Genomic DNA, 16872 nt, shown 5'->3' with positions numbered 1-16872 from the left:
TGTGCCCAAATCCCCTAAGTTCCACCCGCGCAAACCCGGTCGGTGGGCTTCTTCACATGCGGGCGGTATGTGAGCTCTCTTGGGCTAATTTTCGCCTTGACATGTCATCCTCCTATATTGTCTCGCTACAATGCGTGCATACATATATGAACTGTATTGATAATGATTCGACGGCCAAATAACCAAACCGAGAAAATCATCATATCTGACAGAGCCATTCCTTCAGCGCATGTCTCGCCCGCACCTCGACCCCATCCTCACGCCAGAAATGGCCCGCGCCAACAATCATTCTAGATTGGAACTGACTGCGTGGCATGCGCACCATCTCGTCTGACCACTGCTGCAGTTTCCGGGCAGTCGTGAAGGTATCCTGGTCCCCAAAGAGTGCCAGGGTGTGGTGCGTGCTCTGCTGGTCTGCAGGACGCGGGCAGCGGATGTGGGGGCCTTGGGAGGTCTCAGTCTTCACCTTTAACGACAAAGTCGAGAATACAGTCAATAATTGGCTAATTGGGGGCAATAACGGCGACACGAGAAGATAGGAGATGGATGTCATGAATGCACGGAGGTCTGGGCCATCGGTCAGACTGCGACTTATTTGAAGTTTCTCCAAGGACAATGCGGCTATCCGTTTTGCTGTACTCCTAATATCGTATATAGCAGTTGCTTTGTTTGTAGAGGTTGTTGTAGGCACGGGTTGGAAAAGGTCGAGCATAGTATCGAGGGTCGGTACGTGCGAGGCAATCAAAGACCCATATGAATAGCCACCAAGGACGAGACGGATATCTGGGCTTTTGCTTTCTTCGCCGCTGACTTTGTGAGGCTTTGAGTCTACTTGGTCTCTCGGGGCCAACACAAGCCCCAGGAAGTGCAGATATTGCAGCATAAATCCGTAGAACGATACATAATCACCAAGCTCTGGCTTTGCAGTCCAGCTTGTGCGTCCTTCGGAGCGACCGGCTCCACTATGTGTCATTCGTTAGCAACGTTGTCTTGGTTGAGTGTCAGCACTAGATGATTATACCGGAAGTTGAAGGTTCCCACGATGTAGCCGGCCTGTAGAAGCTCGCTCCCGATAAAACTGACGACTGGATCATCATAGCATCCTCCTAGAGTTGCATATGGATGCGCGACAATAGCACCACGGTTGAGCCAAGTTGTTGTTGATTCTATATTTTTGAGCACGGGCGGGAGATGAATGCGGCATTCGAGCTTGTTGCCGTCGTAAACAGACGGGAGGAAAAAAGAGAGGCTTGGTGATAGAATATCCATGGCCGATTATATTTTATTTCATGCTTTGATGTGTTGGAACGCAAAGCTTATAGTTCGCTGTTGATTGGGAGAGATCAAGGGTGCGGCGAGGTTTCTGTGGACCACCCACCCCAATAATTCGGAGCAACTAGGTACCACCCACAACTTGAACATCGCCTCTAGAGCCAGGTATGCTAAATACGGTTACATGGCGACAAAGTTAGCGATTCAATACATCCATGAATGTAGTGCGATAACACTCGAAATACATGTAGATAGCTGATGAATAAGATTATTATATGTTTGGAAGAGTTGGGAGGCATTATGTAGATCGAGCAAATGAGTTATATATTTTTCATCTAAATACGAAAGGGACCCATCAGGCCAGCCAGGACGGATCTGGTTCATCATCATCTTCTGACCTGGCATCCGAGTGAAGGATATCTGCATCCTTGAGCAAATCGGCAGGAGGTTCTGGGTCGTCATTTTCCAGCGGAGCCGCGCGCGACTCCTCATGATCCTCATCCAAGCCATGATCCAACAGAGCATGATCTTTAGAAGGTGCATCCTCTTCATGCATCGGGAGGCCGAAGGCGCGACAAAGTAAGCCCCTTGCTACTCGCAGGGCCTCTAGCTCGGCTGCAATGCAGCAAACCAATAACTTCCAGTCCTTATTTTCGGCGAGCTCTAGATGTGATTCAACCCGGTGAGTGGTTCTTTCCAAGTCATCCAGAATACCCTTCACAAGTTCTTCTTTTTGACCTGCTAGTGAAGATCTCTCTGACTGTGTTGTTGGTGTGGTCATCTCAACATAGTGTCGCATGTTGGCTTGTAAGCGCTTCTCAAATCCAGTGACATCGGAGACCGTTTGTTTCCACACTCCGCCTCCTTCTTCTAGAGCCAGTATTTCCGCATTCACTTGCTGTTGCCTATTGCGCAAGCTGGCTTTTTCAGTATTCCAATGATCCTGGGCCATGTCAAGTGTGCGACGTTTGGGGTTCAAATAGTGAAAGGTGGATTCGCCCGAGCTTTGCAACAGCGGTTGAACAGGAGGATCATGGAGGTAGTTTCGGATATCAGAGTCGAGTAAAGACAAAGATTCAGTGTAAGAAGAAAGCTTGGCGTCCACCGAGTTATTGATCTGTGATATCTCACTCACAATATGTCGATGTTTAGCTTTCATCTCATACAGCTTGGTCTCCAATTCATGAATGTCAGTCTCGAGGTTCAGAGCCTCTTCTTCTAGTTGTTTTGAGCGTCGGCTCTCCTCGTCTCCATGTATAGTGTTTATGGCGTCTTCTAGACCTTTTCTTCTCGACAAGAATCCTTTGATATCATGCAGCGTGCTGTCCCTTTCGTCGGTTTGAGATGTGAGGATCTCCGATTCTTCTTCTCGTAACTTCAGTAGATCATATATTGATTGAAATATGCCCTCTCGGGCAGCCCGAAGCCCAATTCTTTTGGGCACAGGTTGTCTAGTAGGCACCGTGGAAGGGGACTGGGATCGACTCCCATTGGATGACAATGCTGGAGTCAAAGTTTCGGCTGGAAGCTGATCTCGTTGAGGCCCAGTGAGAACAGAGAGAAGGCCATCGCTTTGAGCATCAATCAGGACCTGGAGATTGCGCTGTATGTGTTTTGTCTGACGTTCGATATGTAAGAGAGGGTCATGGTGGTAGATAGCAGCCGCAGGAGGCACAGATTGCAGCCTTTTACCAAGAAAAGATTGGCTAAGAAGTGTCGACATGACAGAGAAAGGATGGTGGAAGGCCAAGCTTTCGATAGGAAGAGGTGAACTTTCGTCGCGGCAATCCTGGGTAGGAAGAATGTTTAGTAGGTTGAGTACTAGGCTTGGTCAGCTTTTAAAGTCATCACCGGGTCAAAAATGAAGAAACCATTAGCTCGCTGATGGTGAGCTGTTCGCCGCGGACAGGGGCCGCTCGCAGCTGACCAGGCGCTATCCACGTGACCATTCATGTACAGTCAGCTCCGCTCAGGCGTTGACGTTGCTCTCGCGCCAGCAAAGCTTCTGACAACTGCTCCCAGCTTCCATTCGTACGTGCACTTCATCCATTTCGCTTCTTTCATTTAATCAGCTTCCGTCTTTCTTGTCATATTTTCATTTTTGGGGTGACTGATTTCCCCTCGAAACCTTGTTCTGCGCTGGGGCTGATTCGATATTCTAAGCTCCCTCCGATTGACGTTGCTTCATCACAACAGCAATACAACACCTACCTTTCCTCAAATTCTGTCCAACAAACTGTGACGCGAATCGTTTCTCCATAAAGATGGTCGGACTTGTATCGGCCGCCGGTTTGGTTGGCTTCCTCTCCGAGCCTGACCCAGAGCTCAAGGTCTTTGCTTTGAAGACATTAGATTCCCAGATCGATCATCTCTGGACAGAGGTTGTCAACTCTGTTCCTGAAATGTGAGTTATCCTTTTGATGGACCCGTGAGAATAAGCTTCATCTCGAATGTTGCGTCATTCCTCCCGAGTCCGACCGGCTACTGGGCCTTTGCTGACTATCCATCTAGTGAGGCTCTCTACGAAGATGAATCATTTCCGGAACGCGGCCTTGCAGCACTGGTCGCATCAAAGGTATATTATCATTTGCAGGAATATAACGAGAGCATGGTTCTTGCTCTGGGCGCTGGAAAGCTGTTCAAGTTGGAAAATGGCGGCGAGTATGAGGAGACCATTATCGGTACGTTGGAGATGATCCGCAGCATTTGTCTTTCTGTGATACTAACATGGTGCCCCATGTAGCGAAATGCGTCGATACCTTCATCTCTCTGTCTGCCGCCCAACGCCCTACTGCAGGTGATCAACCAGCCAACCTGAACACTGCATTCCCAGCATCGGGCGACGGTGCCTCCAGCACATCCGCCAGCCTCACTTCTCCTATCACACCTTTTTCTAAATCCGCATTGCCCTCGAAGTCGTTGCTTTCCCGCGCGGAGATTCCCGGAGTAGACGCTGCACACCCCGGTGGCGACGACACGAGCGTACAGCATGAGGAAAGCTCCCTTGTGTTGAAGCGTGGTGTTCAAGGCCAATTGCAGGCCGTTATCGAGCGGTTGTTTGAGGCGTGCTTCCGACAAAAGCGATACCGTCAGGTCATCGGAATCGCCATCGAGGCAAAGAGCTTGGATGTACTTCGCATGGCCATTCTTCGCGCCAGTAGCGACGAGAAGCAGGAGGAGGGTGACTCCCGTGGCAGCGAGGAACTCATGGAATATGTTCTGGACATCTGCATGGGCATTGTCCAAGAACGGGCCTTCCGTAGCGAGGTTCGTGTTTCCCCAAGATTTCTACAATATTTGGCCCAGTCGGCTAACCAGAGCTTGGTTCTCTAGATTCTCAAACTAATTTTGGAACTACTTAATGAAATCCCGGCACCCGACTTTTTCTCGATCGCCAAATGCGTCGTCTATCTTAATGAGCACTCCATGGCCTCTGTCATTCTTCGCCAGCTGGTCGAGAAAGGCGATGCACGATCCCTTGCCGTTGCCTACCAGATTTCTTTCGACCTCTATGACAACAGCACCCAAGAGTTCCTTCAGAAGGTTCGACAAGAGATTGCTGAGCTTGTGCCCGAAGACGAGTCCGAGAAGGAGAATAATGAAGAGGGTCACGAGCCAAGAGAATCCGACGCATTACTTGAAGACCAGGGAAGCTCTTCTCGGCCATCCGATAGACATTCAGATCTATCAGAAGATGCGGTGACTGCATTCAAGAACATTCTCTCAATTCTCGATGGAATCAAGACCATCCAGTTGAATCTGGAATTCCTATACCGAAACAACAAGGCTGATATCGCGATTCTGAACAAGATTCGTGACAGCCTTGAGGCTCGCAATTCTATCTTCCACACTGCTGTGACACTTTCAAATGCGTTCATGCATGCCGGAACAACTCACGATAAGTTCTTCCGTGACAATCTAGAGTGGCTGGGTAAGGCTGTGAACTGGTCCAAGTTCACAGCGACTGCTGCATTGGGCTGTATCCACCGCGGCAACCTCAGCCAGGGCCAAAAGCTCCTCCAGCCTTACCTGCCCCGCGAACACATCGCCGGAGTTGGAGGCTCGGGATCTGTCTACAGTCAGGGCGGTTCCCTTTATGCCTTTGGTCTCATCTATGCCAACCACGGTGGCATGGCAGTTGACATCATTCGCGACCACTTCAAGAAGGCTACAGAAGAGGTGGTTCAGCACGGTGGTGCTCTTGGTCTCGGTGTTGCGGGTATGGCGACAGGCGACGAAGGCATTTACGAAGATCTGCGGAGCGTTCTCTACACCGATTCCGCTCTCAATGGTGAGGCTGTCGGTCTCGCCATGGGCCTCATCATGCTTGGCACAGGCAATATGAAGGCTCTTGAGGACATGATCCAATACGCACACGACACGCAGCACGAGAAGATCGTTCGCGGTCTGGCTATGGGTATGGCTTTGATCATGTTCGGACGCCAGGAAGCTGCCGATGAGCTCATCAACGGTCTCCTCGGTGACCCCGACCCAACTCTGCGCTACGGCGGTATCATGACCATTGCGCTAGCTTACTGTGGCACTGGCAGCAACAAGGCAGTCCGTAAGCTTCTGCACGTCGCTGTCAGTGATGTCAACGATGATGTGCGCCGAGTTGCCGTGCTCAGCTTGGGATTCATCTTGTTCCGCAAGCACCAGAGTGTTCCCCGCATGGTAGAGCTACTCTCTGAGTCATACAACCCTCACGTCCGATACGGTGCCGCGATGGCGCTGGGTATCTCCTGCGCCGGTACTGGCTTAGACGAAGCCATTGACCTCCTTGAGCCTATGCTCAAGGACTCGACCGACTTTGTTCGTCAAGGTGCTTTGATCTCTCTTGCCATGGTCCTCGTCCAGCAGAACGAGGCCATGAACCCCCGCGTTACCAGCCTCCGTAAGGCCATGATGAAGATGCTTGGTGACCGTCACGAGGATGCTATGGCCAAGTTCGGTTGTGCCATTGCTCTTGGTATCATTGATGCTGGTGGCCGAAACTGCACTATTAGTTTGCAAACGCAGACGGGTAACCTCAACATGCCCGGTATCGTTGGTGTTGCAGTCTTTGTGCAATACTGGTATTGGTTCCCCCTCACACACTTTTTGTCGCTCAGCTTCACTCCAACATCTGTGATTGGTGTTGACCAGAAGCTTGAAGTCCCACATTTCAAGTTCCACAGCAACACCCGCCCCAGTCTCTTTGACTACCCTCCCGAGCAACAAGTAAAGACCGAGGAGGCTCCGGAAAAGGTGAAGACTGCTGTTCTTTCTACCACTGCGCAGGCCAAGCGTCGCGCGCAGCGTCGGGAGAAGCAAGCACGCCGTGAGAGCATGGACATTGACCAAGCACCCACAACACCTAAGGCTACTGACCAGCTTCTGGACGCAATGGACACGGACGATGTTGTTAAGGAGGATGAAGAAGCCAAGGAGACAGAGAAGGCTGCTGCAGAGGTGCAGAAGAAGAAGGCAGAGCGGGAGAAGGTCGGGTATGAACTGGACAACCTATCAAGGGTACTTCCAGCTCAGCTTAAGTACCTCACTTTCCCTGACCCGCGGTACGAGCCGGTCAAGAGGGTATGTTCATTCTTATTTGTTCAAATGAATTCAATGCTGACAAACTTGCAGCCCACTGGCGGTGTTGTCGTTGTTCTCGACAAGCAGCCGGATGAGCCCCGCGAGGTTATTGAACTGAAGGCGAGCAAAGAGGCTCGTCAACCGCCTCCTCCGACAGAAACCCTTCAGGACCGCCTCCAGGCCGCCATCGGAACCGCCGCTTTGCAGACCCCTCAACGGGCCGATGCTCGGGCTGCTCTATCCGCCGCCACCTCCGGCGGTGCTGCCGCTGGTGCCGGTGTTCTGACGGCGGTGGACGAGGATGAAGAAGGCGTAGAGGATGCACCTGTCCCTGACGAATTCTCGTACGAGTCCGATGGTGAAGAGCAGTAGAGTGTTGTTGCGGCATAGAATCTTGATGCTGGATGTATTACTAGACTAATCGGGCTGTCTACGCCGACGTGATCTATTTGAGGGCTAGTATAGCTTTCCGTCACTGTGATTGATATGAATATTCCTATGTTACTTTTAAATTGCCCTATGTTCTTGTCGTATTATATGCACTCGGTCATCTCCCAAAGCTTTGATTTGAACATGCTGGTCTGATCGGCTTCGATGCGAGGGTTCGGAAGTATGTAATGCATGTAGGTACACGCCCGAGGTGGAGACCACGAACCAGACTTAATTGTTTAGAGTGACTGTTCTACATATATAGAGTTACATTGGTGCATAACTGTATCCAGATATCACATAGCATGAAATAGTCCAATTGCAAACCGGCCGATACTACGGAATACGCATTCACATGCCGCCCCGGAAACTGGTTCTGACTCAGCATTCCACCAGCGCTGTTATGCCTCGGCATTTCCATTATGACGCGGCACGAGCCAATAAACTGTCTGTCAAACGGCGATGACCGAACTAATCAGCAGCCAATGAACCATCGAATAAAACACCGACTGCTACAACGTAAGGTCCCAAGGTCTACTTTGTGTAGGAGCATGTGAACTGTTATTATGGATCATGCTCCGAGGCCCATTTTGCTTCATGTCCAGACTTGGAATATCGCCCGAACTTCGCGGAAATTGTCTCTTGACCCATAACTCATATATTCCCCAGCTTCCCCGGACTTGAAATTTTCTTCTTTCTCCTAAATATTCTTTGACCTTAATATAAACTTCTGTTGCACGCCTTTTTCCTTCGTCCCTATAAGTCTTATCAATACCAATCGCCACCATGGCAAAGACATTTAGCAAAGAAGATGTTGCCTCGCATAGCAAGGGTGACAGTCCCTGGATCATTATCGATGAAGATGTCTACGATGTTTCCAAGTTCCAAGATGAGCACCCTGGTAAGTGAAGACATGCGTATCGATGCATGGGAATCACATGTTAACACTTTGTTTGAATAGGTGGAAAGAAAAGTACGTTAGGCCGAGAGCATCCGCTACATCCGATAACTCCATATTGACAGTGTGTCTAGTTCTCCAGCGAGTAGCCGGAAAGGACGCCTCAAAACAGTTCTGGAAATACCACAACGAAGGCATTTTGAAGAAGTACAAGAAGAGTCTGCAGATCGGTTCGTTGGACACGAAGCAGGCGGCACCGGCACCAGCCCCAGCGCCGGCTCCGAAAAAGGCTGCCGAGCCGAAGCCTACCACGTCCTCGTCCGTAACACCACCTGCCACCGGCACGCCCCAAGACCCTTATGGAGAGTTGATCCCCTTCGCCGATCCTTCATGGTACCAGGGTGTAAGTTTTGTTATCTCCCCCAGATTGGGTTTTACTGTCGCACGGAAGTTAATCCATATGTCGCTCCTAGTATGCATCCCCCTACTTTAATGAATCCCACGCCGCACTGCGAGACGAGGTCCGCCAGTGGGTCGAGTCCGAGATCGAGCCATATGTGACCGAATGGGACGAGGCCAAGGAAGTGCCTGCGACCATCTACAAGCAGATGGGTGAGCGGGGCTATCTGGCCGGACTGTTGGGTGTCCACTTCCCTGAGAAGCACACCCCACACCGCGTGAAGTCCGTGTCACCAGAGCGTTGGGACTTGTTCCACGAGATGCTGCTGACCGACGAGCTGTCGCGTGCCGGCAGCGGCGGTCTGGTGTGGAACCTGATCGGTGGCTACGGAATTGGCTGCCCCCCATTAGTCAAGTTCGGCAAGAAGGCGCTGGTTGACCGAATCCTACCAGGTATCCTGGCCGGCGACAAGCGTATCTGCCTCGCTATCACTGAGCCTGATGCTGGTAGTGACGTCGCAAACTTGGGTTGCGAGGCCAAGCTCACCGAGGATGGCAAGCACTACATCGTTAATGGCGAGAAGAAGTGGATCACTAACGGAATCTACTCTGATTACTTCACAACCGCCGTGCGCACCGGCAAGGATGGCATGAACGGTCTTAGCGTGCTGCTCATCGAGCGTGAAGCTGGTGGCGTCAGCACCCGCCGCATGGACTGCCAAGGTGTGTGGTCCAGCGGCACGACTTATGTCACCTTCGAGGACGTGAAGGTGCCCGTGGAGAATCTGATTGGCAAGGAGAACCAGGGTTTCAAGGTGATCATGACCAACTTCAACCACGAGCGTATCGGCATTGTGATTCAGTGTGTGCGCTTCTCGCGTGTCTGCTATGAAGAGTCGGTGAAATATGCGCACAAGCGCAAGACCTTCGGCAAGCGTCTCATCGACCACCCTGTCATTCGCATGAAACTAGCCCATATGGCCCGCCAGATCGAGGCCACCTACAACTGGCTAGAGAACATCATCTACCAGTGCCAGTCCATGGAGGATACCGAGGCTATGCTCAAGCTTGGCGGTGCCATCGCTTCACTGAAGGCGCAGTCTACGCAGTGCTTCGAGTTCTGCGCCCGCGAGGCTAGTCAGATCTTTGGTGGTCTGAGTTACAGCCGCGGTGGCCAGGGCGGCAAGATCGAGAGACTTTACCGTGATGTGCGTGCCTATGCTATCCCCGGTGGTAGTGAGGAGATTATGCTTGATTTGAGTATGCGCCAGAGCTTGCGTGTCCACAGCATGTTTGGCATGAAGCTATAAGGCATTTATTTCTTTGTGTGTTTTCGACTGCGGCGGTAGAGCGTGCCCATTTGATACATTTCTCTTTCCTACTTTTGGCTAGATATCCTCTCGTCTGTGACGGCATTCCTTTTTCTCTTGCTATTGATCCGCCTTGTACAATAACATTACATTGGCTCATATTCTGTACTTTTCACGATTTACGGTGGACATCGCCGCGTTTTTGGATATTTGGTACACATAAATGATTTTGATTCAATAACGTTAAGTGTCTCCATATTTACGATCTTAGAGGGATATTACCTGTTGGCAAGAAGTATGACCACCATCAACAACGAGAATCAAGATTCAAAGAATCAAAGAAAAACTGGAGGGTCTCAAGGTCTCGATGTCCCGAAATGTTGGCAAACGAACACTCAACTGATACAACCCCCTACCTAACTGTTTCTTTGTCCAGGCAAATCAAGTATGGTTGCGGGCCCAAATTCCCTCGTTCAAGCCACCGACCTTCTTTCTATCTCACTCCTTTCTTTCTATCTCCTTTGAAAGAATTCAAGCCGTGACCAGGAAAACTTTGAGAACGGTCATCATTGCGTCCGAAACTCTTTGATGCCAAACTATTATTAGCCTAAAGTATTGGGCTTACTTCCTTTCGTGTCAAATGCTTGGGGCTCGATACGATAAATATAACTTTGAGGTGTGCCCGTCTGCCTATTCAGGTACCTCGAGCCAAGTCATTTGTGTCCATACGTTTCCTTCAAGGTGATCTACCAACCGGTTCAGTATGTCATTACGATCAATGGAAATCAACGAGGATGCACATGATTTCGCAAGCGATATCGATGGAATGATTCAGGTAGTATCTGATGAGCATTCTGCTTCATCGCTCATACTGGCCAGTTTGGTGGCTCGACGAATGCGTGAATTCCAAGAAAACGAAGACAACTTCACCGGCACTGGGACTGCTCCAACGGATCTTCTGGAGAGTCTAAGCTCGAATGACACCGACGAGATCAGCCATGAATTCCTGCAGGACATAGCCCATTCTATGGATCTTACAACCATGCCTGAAAATTTGTTGGTGCTGGTTCTCCCTATGCTGCTGCATGTTGATACAAAGCTTCCCAACCCCGAGGACCTTCATGCTATACATGGATTTGCTGAAGCATCGCCAATGCACCGAGAGCATGTGGAAACATGGTTGAGATCTGAACCAGCCCAGAGTACACTTGAACAGGTTTTCAAGCCATGGATGAATTACTACAGCTTCAAACCTGCGTACCAATGTAGAGAGGAGATTGCGGCTTACAAAGCTAGCCGAGGTGGTGCTGGGTTCAACTATGCGTATGAATTCGTGAAAGAATGTCGGTGCACAAGTTGCCTATCGCTTCTCGGCCAACTGAGGTTGATCGATTTCAGGAACTACGACCAAAATGGGAGAAGCTTTCTTCATGCAGTGATTGAGGGCGGAGATGTGGAATGTATAATGTTTGTTGTTGCTATCTTGCTGAAAGGAGGCGTGGATCCTCGGCATTTTCCCACGTCTATCGATGGAATGTCTATTCCTCACCATGTCGCTTTGTTGCACAACAATCATATTTTCAGGGGAGTCGTTGAGTTTCTAGAGGATGCCGGCTACCCTCTATCTGTGTGGAACGATGACGGCCTCAAGCTCGAACTGTGCAGCTTCATAACCGCCGACATGGCCGAACGGCTCCTATCCAAAGGATTTAATATCACCAAGCTCCCCAGAAATACACTCCCAATATATCTGCCCAATGAGGATGACCCCGAGTACGAAGAGTCCGGTGAGGAGTGGAACCGCGATGCAGAATATGGTGATCCAATCATCCGGGACGAAGACTTCAACCCCGACAATGACACGCTCGACCCAGAATCAATTAGATATGATGTTGTTGGAATCAATCCCATTGAACTCCATCCCACCTCTCGAACCATCTGGCACCGGGCAATCGAGAACCCCGAAGGTCCACGAATCCTTGACTGGCTGCTGGATCACTCCTATACCCAGCCAGGATGCCGAAGCGACTTCGACCGAGACTCCGGTGAGACTGCTTTAGTAACTGGGGCTAGAGGAGATCAGACAGCTGGCATTGATTGGTTCTGTCAACACAGTGATCCCATGGCAGGGCGGGTGCGGAATTCTCAGGGCACCGGCGATGAGAGCGCAGGGGCTTATGCGTTACAAGTAGCAGCTCACAACCTGCGACCACGCTGTGATATAATTTTCAAAAAGCTTTTGCGTCATGCAGATCCGCAGTTTTACTGGGACGTTTCTACGATCAAGGGCCTGTATTGGCTTATAATTAAAAGTTATCGAGATATGTACCAAAGGTTGGAAGACCTCAAGGAGCCAGGCCGGGTGAGAGCCCAGCAAATGGCTCTCCTGCGCTCCCTCACTTCGGCTAAAACCAGAGCGCTGAATAACAGACTGGAGCCTTTCTGGGATACTTGGGGGCCATCTGAACAGCGAAATTGGCTCATTCAATACTGTACAATTCTTAGGTTGAATTTCCTTGTGAAAGATCTAAGTTCGGATGAATGGGATAATTCTGATTAGGAATTTCGAGAGGGTCAGGGACTCTGGGTAACATATATCATAGGGAAGCATATAGCACTCTGTAAATCAGGCAATGCAATGATGATTTTGGTTACTTCACTCCTTGGATAAATTTATGATACTTTAAACTACTCTTCATCAGTGTAATTGTACTCCGTCTGGATAACTCTACTTGACCTTGTACACCGTACTTCGGTATATACAGCCATATCCCAGTGGAATCAGAACATATTTCAATGACAGTTATGTACTCTGTATACTCTCTAAGCTCGAAGGTTGTAAAGGATCGAAGGCGGCCAAGTACGGCGCACTACAACAACCAGTTACGCAAGGATTATGCCTCTGGGCAACTCGACCTCCACGCTCCAGCACTTCAATTTCTCCTTTGCTCATCCTCAAACAACCCCTTACGAGCAGTGCTAGAAATTGCAGCCTGCGGTGTTGTGTTTCTCCTTCTTTCAACGAAACCCGAGATCTCCATTCCAACCCGTGTTCTTTGTAGGCGGTCGCGGAACTCGGTGATTGCCCGCACAGCTCGACTGTCTGCGCTGCTCCTCCCTCCTAACTTTCCAGTCGCTTTTCTCTTGTCTCTCTCAACATCATTTGACTTGTCGATACTTGGAACTGGCTGTCTATTGGAGAATATCAGACAGTATCCTCGCATTCACGTCTTCTCTTTCGACCCGCAAGATACAGCGCGGTTTCCTTGGATAGGGTTTGTCTTGCTTCTCACATCTCCTTTTTGTGTGATCAATTGCTGATTTTCCATGTGATAGATAGGAATCTCAGTGTATCTTAATTCCAAATTACGACGTGCGAAAGAGGTGCTATTAGATCATCTGCAATAGCCCGAGATACTACCTGCCAAAATGTCAAACTTTCTCAACCAAGACTTCGGGTCTGAGGACGAGGAGGATGATTTCAACCCTGCTCCCCAAGAAGAGTCCGATGTCGAGGATGCGAAATCAAAGGTCCGTCTACAGACACATCTCAAATTTCGATGGACAAAGCACTAACAAATGAGTGCGAAACAGCCAGCCAAGAGAGAACATTCAAGTGGCGATCGTGCTAATGAGGAAGATGATGTGAAGTACCCACGCGATGTGCATGCACATGAGGAGGAAGATGCCAAGGATGTTGAAGACGACGACGAGGAGAATGAACTAGACGACGATGATGAGGAGGAGGAAGAAGAAGACGAGGAAGAGGATGTGGTATGTTTTCTATGGCAACCTGGTAATGCACGGCAACTTTGTTAACTTTAGTTGCTATCTCAGGCCCGTCCGCAAAAGCGAGCGAAGCGCGTCGCCAATCCTTTTATCGAGGACGAGGCCGGCGTCGATGATGAAGAGGACGAAGGCGATGATGAGGAAGATGAGCTCGCTGAATATGGCATGGAAACACATCCGGATGATCTTGATGCGCTACCCCAAGGCACTGAGACAGACGATCGCCGCCATCGACAGCTGGATCGCCAGCGCGAGATTGATGCCAGTATGGACGCAGAGAAGCAGGCCCAGATGCTCAAGGAACGATATGGACGGAACCGTGCCGCCGCCACAGACTCTCTCGTGATCCCGAAACGACTCCTGCTTCCCAGTGTGGAAGACCCTAGCATTTGGGGTGGCCGCTGCAAGCCTGGCAAGGAGAAGGAAGTCGTATATTCGATCCAGAAACGGATTGAAGAGCGTCCAGCAGGCTCCCGCAACCCTATTCGAATCATCTCGGCTTTTGAGCGCGGAAACATTATGCAGGGCTGGTTCTACTGTGAAGCGCGCCGGCAGGCCGATGTTACCGAAGGCTTGGAAGCCATCAATTTCTACTACCCATCCCAGAAGCTGACCCTGGTACCAGTAAAGGAGATGCCAGATCTTCTTCGCGTCCAGAAATCGGAAGAGCTTTTGCCTGGTGGCTGGATTCGCATCAAGCGTGGCAAATACATGGGCGATTTGGCCCAGATCGAAGAAGTTGAAACTAATGGATTGAATGTTACTGTGCGACTTGTTCCTCGCCTGGACTATGGCATGAATGACGATACTTTCGGTGCCCCTGCCGATGCTAAGCGCAAACGCGGTGCTGCGAACACCGTCCGCCCTCCCCAGCGCCTGTTCAGTGAGACAGAGGCGAAGAAGAAGCATGCAAAATATCTCTCGTCTACCTCTGGTCTAGGCGGGAAATCATGGAACTACTTGAACGACAACTACGTGGATGGGTTCCTCATCAAAGATATGCGTGTCCAGCACTTGAACGCCAAGAACGTTAACCCCCGCCTAGAGGAGGTTACAATGTTCGCGCGTGGAGGAGAAGACGGAACTGCCAATTTGGATTTGGCGTCGCTGGCCGAGACTCTGAAGAACTCCACCGCTGAAGACTCATACCAACCCGGAGATCCAGTGGAGGTTTACCGGGGTGAACAGCAGGGTCTTATTGGTCGCACAGTGTCAACTCGAGGTGACATTATCTCATTGCAAGTCACCGAGGGCGAACTGGCCGGTCAGACAATTGATGCGCCTGTTCGAACCCTCCGTAAACGATTCCGGGAAGGTGATCACGTCAAGGTTATCGGCGGCAGTCGGTATCAGAACGAACTGGGCATGGTTGTGCAGGTCAAGGATGACACTGTCACTCTGCTCAGTGATATGAGTATGCAGGAGATCACAATCTTCAGCAAGGACCTTCGACTTTCTGCTGAGATGGCTGCCGATGGACAGCTCGGCATCTACGATGTTCATGATCTCGTCCAGCTTGATGCCGCCACTGTTGCTTGTGTCATCAAAGTGGACAGAGAATCTCTCCGCGTGATTGACCAGAATGGTTCTATCCGCAACATTCTTCCTACGCAAATCGCAAGCAAGATTGCTCCCCGTCGCGATGCCGTGGCTACTGATCGTAATGGTGCAGAGATTCGAAGTGGCGATACTGTTCGCGAGGTTTACGGAGAGCAGCGCAGTGGAGTAATCCGCCACATCCACCGCTCGTTCCTGTTCTTGCACAATAAGGCGCAAGCCGAGAACGCCGGTATCTCCGTGGTGCGGACAACGAATGTTGTTACTGTATCAGCAAGGGGCGGTCGGCCTACTGGACCCGATCTCACCAAGATGAACCCTGCTCTGGCGATGCAAACCCCCGGAGGTGGTGCTGGAATGCCACCACCTCGTCGCGGCCGCGATCAGCTGATCGGAAAGACCGTGACTATCCGCAAGGGTCGTTATAAGGGTCTCGTCGGTATCGTCCGCGATGCAGACGACAGCTCTGCTCAGGTCGAGCTTTACACATCCAATAAGCCTGTACACATCCCGCGTGACATTCTGACACCTAAAGAGTATGTTCTTTCTCTACTTCACTCCAAAAATAGTCTTTCTAACTTTTCACAGTCCTGTTTCCAAGCAGCCCCTCTCCATGGGCCGTGGAAGAGGAGGTGGTGGTCCTGGAGGGCGAGCTCCGTACACTGCTTCAGGCGGTCCTGGTAGAGATAGTTGGGCTGGTGGTCGAACACCGATCGCCGCCGCCGATTCGTCAAGAACCCCCGCTTGGAATGGCGCTTCTGCGAGAAGTAAGTACACGCATCCCAGAAATGTTGACGAAGATGCTAATCGTCATATAGCTCCTGCTTGGGGTGGCGTGAGTGGCGGGCGTACTCCGGCCTGGAAAAACGATGGCTCTCGTACCGCGAACCCCTACGAAGGAAATCGCACCGCATATGGAGGAGTTGGCAGCCGCACACCGTCCTGGACCTCGGGATCCAAGACACCGTACGACTCTAGCTCCGGCTTCGACGCCTTTGCCTCTGGATCGCGCACTCCTGGATGGAATGCCGGTGGTGCAAACACAGGAAGCCGCACCCCCGGCTGGAACGCCATGTCCAGCAGCAGAGACCAGCGTGATTTCGACGATGCCCCGACACCTGGTGGAAACTACTCCGCCCCCACCCCTGGCGCATACGCTGCTCCTACCCCTGGTGCACCAACTCCTGGCGGATGGCCCGAAAGTGCCCCCACCCCTGGTGGAGCTTTCAGCGCACCCACTCCCGGTGGCCCCTCAAAGCGAGACTACGACGCTCCAACACCTGCGGCGTTCGATGCGCCCACTCCGGCGATGGGTGGAATGGCTGCTACGCCTGGTGCCGGGTACGGTGGCAACGACGGCGGTCCACGATACGACGATAGCCCCAGTCCGTAGTTTTTCTCCTTTTCTCCCAAGTACCAAAAGCTTGTCCTCTCTACACACACACCCTTAAGATATCAAACGGGATAGGGCCGGTTTCACATATGTATTCTACCTTTCGAATTTATTTTCTCGCAGAACAGCAGGCGTTAAATGATACTTCTTGTCACCCAACTCGTATGATCTTGAACACTGTTTCTCCAGAAGAAAGCAAACCCCAACATGGCATGGCTTTATGCATGATGGAGCTGATGATACCACTGAAT

General features: G+C 50.9%; 6 protein-coding genes across 6 annotated transcripts; 4 read left to right on the top strand and 2 right to left on the bottom strand.

The window, feature by feature from the left end:
• Window positions 1-199: 199 nt before the first annotated feature.
• Window positions 200-1269, bottom strand: N7500_003156 (uncharacterized protein; the record flags this gene model as incomplete). Its single annotated transcript, XM_056674302.1, has 2 exons — window positions 200-962; window positions 1022-1269. The coding sequence occupies 2 exons, from the start codon at window positions 1267-1269 to the stop codon at window positions 200-202; spliced, it is 1011 nt and encodes a 336-aa protein (XP_056534827.1).
• Window positions 1270-1627: 358 nt separating this feature from the next.
• On the bottom strand, window positions 1628-2995 carry N7500_003155 (uncharacterized protein; the record flags this gene model as incomplete). The annotated part of the gene is made up of 1 exon (XM_056674301.1): window positions 1628-2995. The coding sequence occupies one exon, from the start codon at window positions 2993-2995 to the stop codon at window positions 1628-1630; it is 1368 nt and encodes a 455-aa protein (XP_056534826.1).
• Window positions 2996-3536: 541 nt separating this feature from the next.
• Window positions 3537-7218, top strand: N7500_003154 (proteasome regulatory particle base subunit RPN2; the record flags this gene model as incomplete). Its single annotated transcript, XM_056674300.1, has 5 exons — window positions 3537-3676; window positions 3784-3953; window positions 4016-4539; window positions 4606-6846; window positions 6898-7218. 5 exons carry the CDS (start codon window positions 3537-3539, stop codon window positions 7216-7218), a joined length of 3396 nt encoding a protein of 1131 aa, XP_056534825.1.
• Window positions 7219-8061: 843 nt separating this feature from the next.
• Window positions 8062-9882, top strand: N7500_003153 (putative acyl-CoA dehydrogenase; the record flags this gene model as incomplete). The annotated part of the gene is made up of 4 exons (XM_056674299.1): window positions 8062-8176; window positions 8237-8248; window positions 8308-8576; window positions 8647-9882. The coding sequence occupies 4 exons, from the start codon at window positions 8062-8064 to the stop codon at window positions 9880-9882; spliced, it is 1632 nt and encodes a 543-aa protein (XP_056534824.1).
• A 763-nt stretch (window positions 9883-10645) lies between these two features.
• N7500_003152 (uncharacterized protein) lies at window positions 10646-12442 on the top strand (the record flags this gene model as incomplete). Its single annotated transcript, XM_056674298.1, has 1 exon — window positions 10646-12442. The coding sequence occupies one exon, from the start codon at window positions 10646-10648 to the stop codon at window positions 12440-12442; it is 1797 nt and encodes a 598-aa protein (XP_056534823.1).
• An 869-nt stretch (window positions 12443-13311) lies between these two features.
• On the top strand, window positions 13312-16621 carry spt5 (transcription elongation factor spt5; the record flags this gene model as incomplete). Its single annotated transcript, XM_056674297.1, has 5 exons — window positions 13312-13413; window positions 13477-13656; window positions 13720-15764; window positions 15817-15995; window positions 16047-16621. 5 exons carry the CDS (start codon window positions 13312-13314, stop codon window positions 16619-16621), a joined length of 3081 nt encoding a protein of 1026 aa, XP_056534822.1.
• Window positions 16622-16872: the final 251 nt, after the last annotated feature.

This window comes from Penicillium coprophilum (genome assembly GCF_028826855.1).
Source record: "Penicillium coprophilum strain IBT 35676 chromosome Unknown utg000002l_segment0_segment1, whole genome shotgun sequence".
Taxonomy (NCBI): domain Eukaryota; kingdom Fungi; phylum Ascomycota; class Eurotiomycetes; order Eurotiales; family Aspergillaceae; genus Penicillium; species Penicillium coprophilum.
This window is presented reverse-complemented; position numbering and strand designations above follow the sequence as displayed.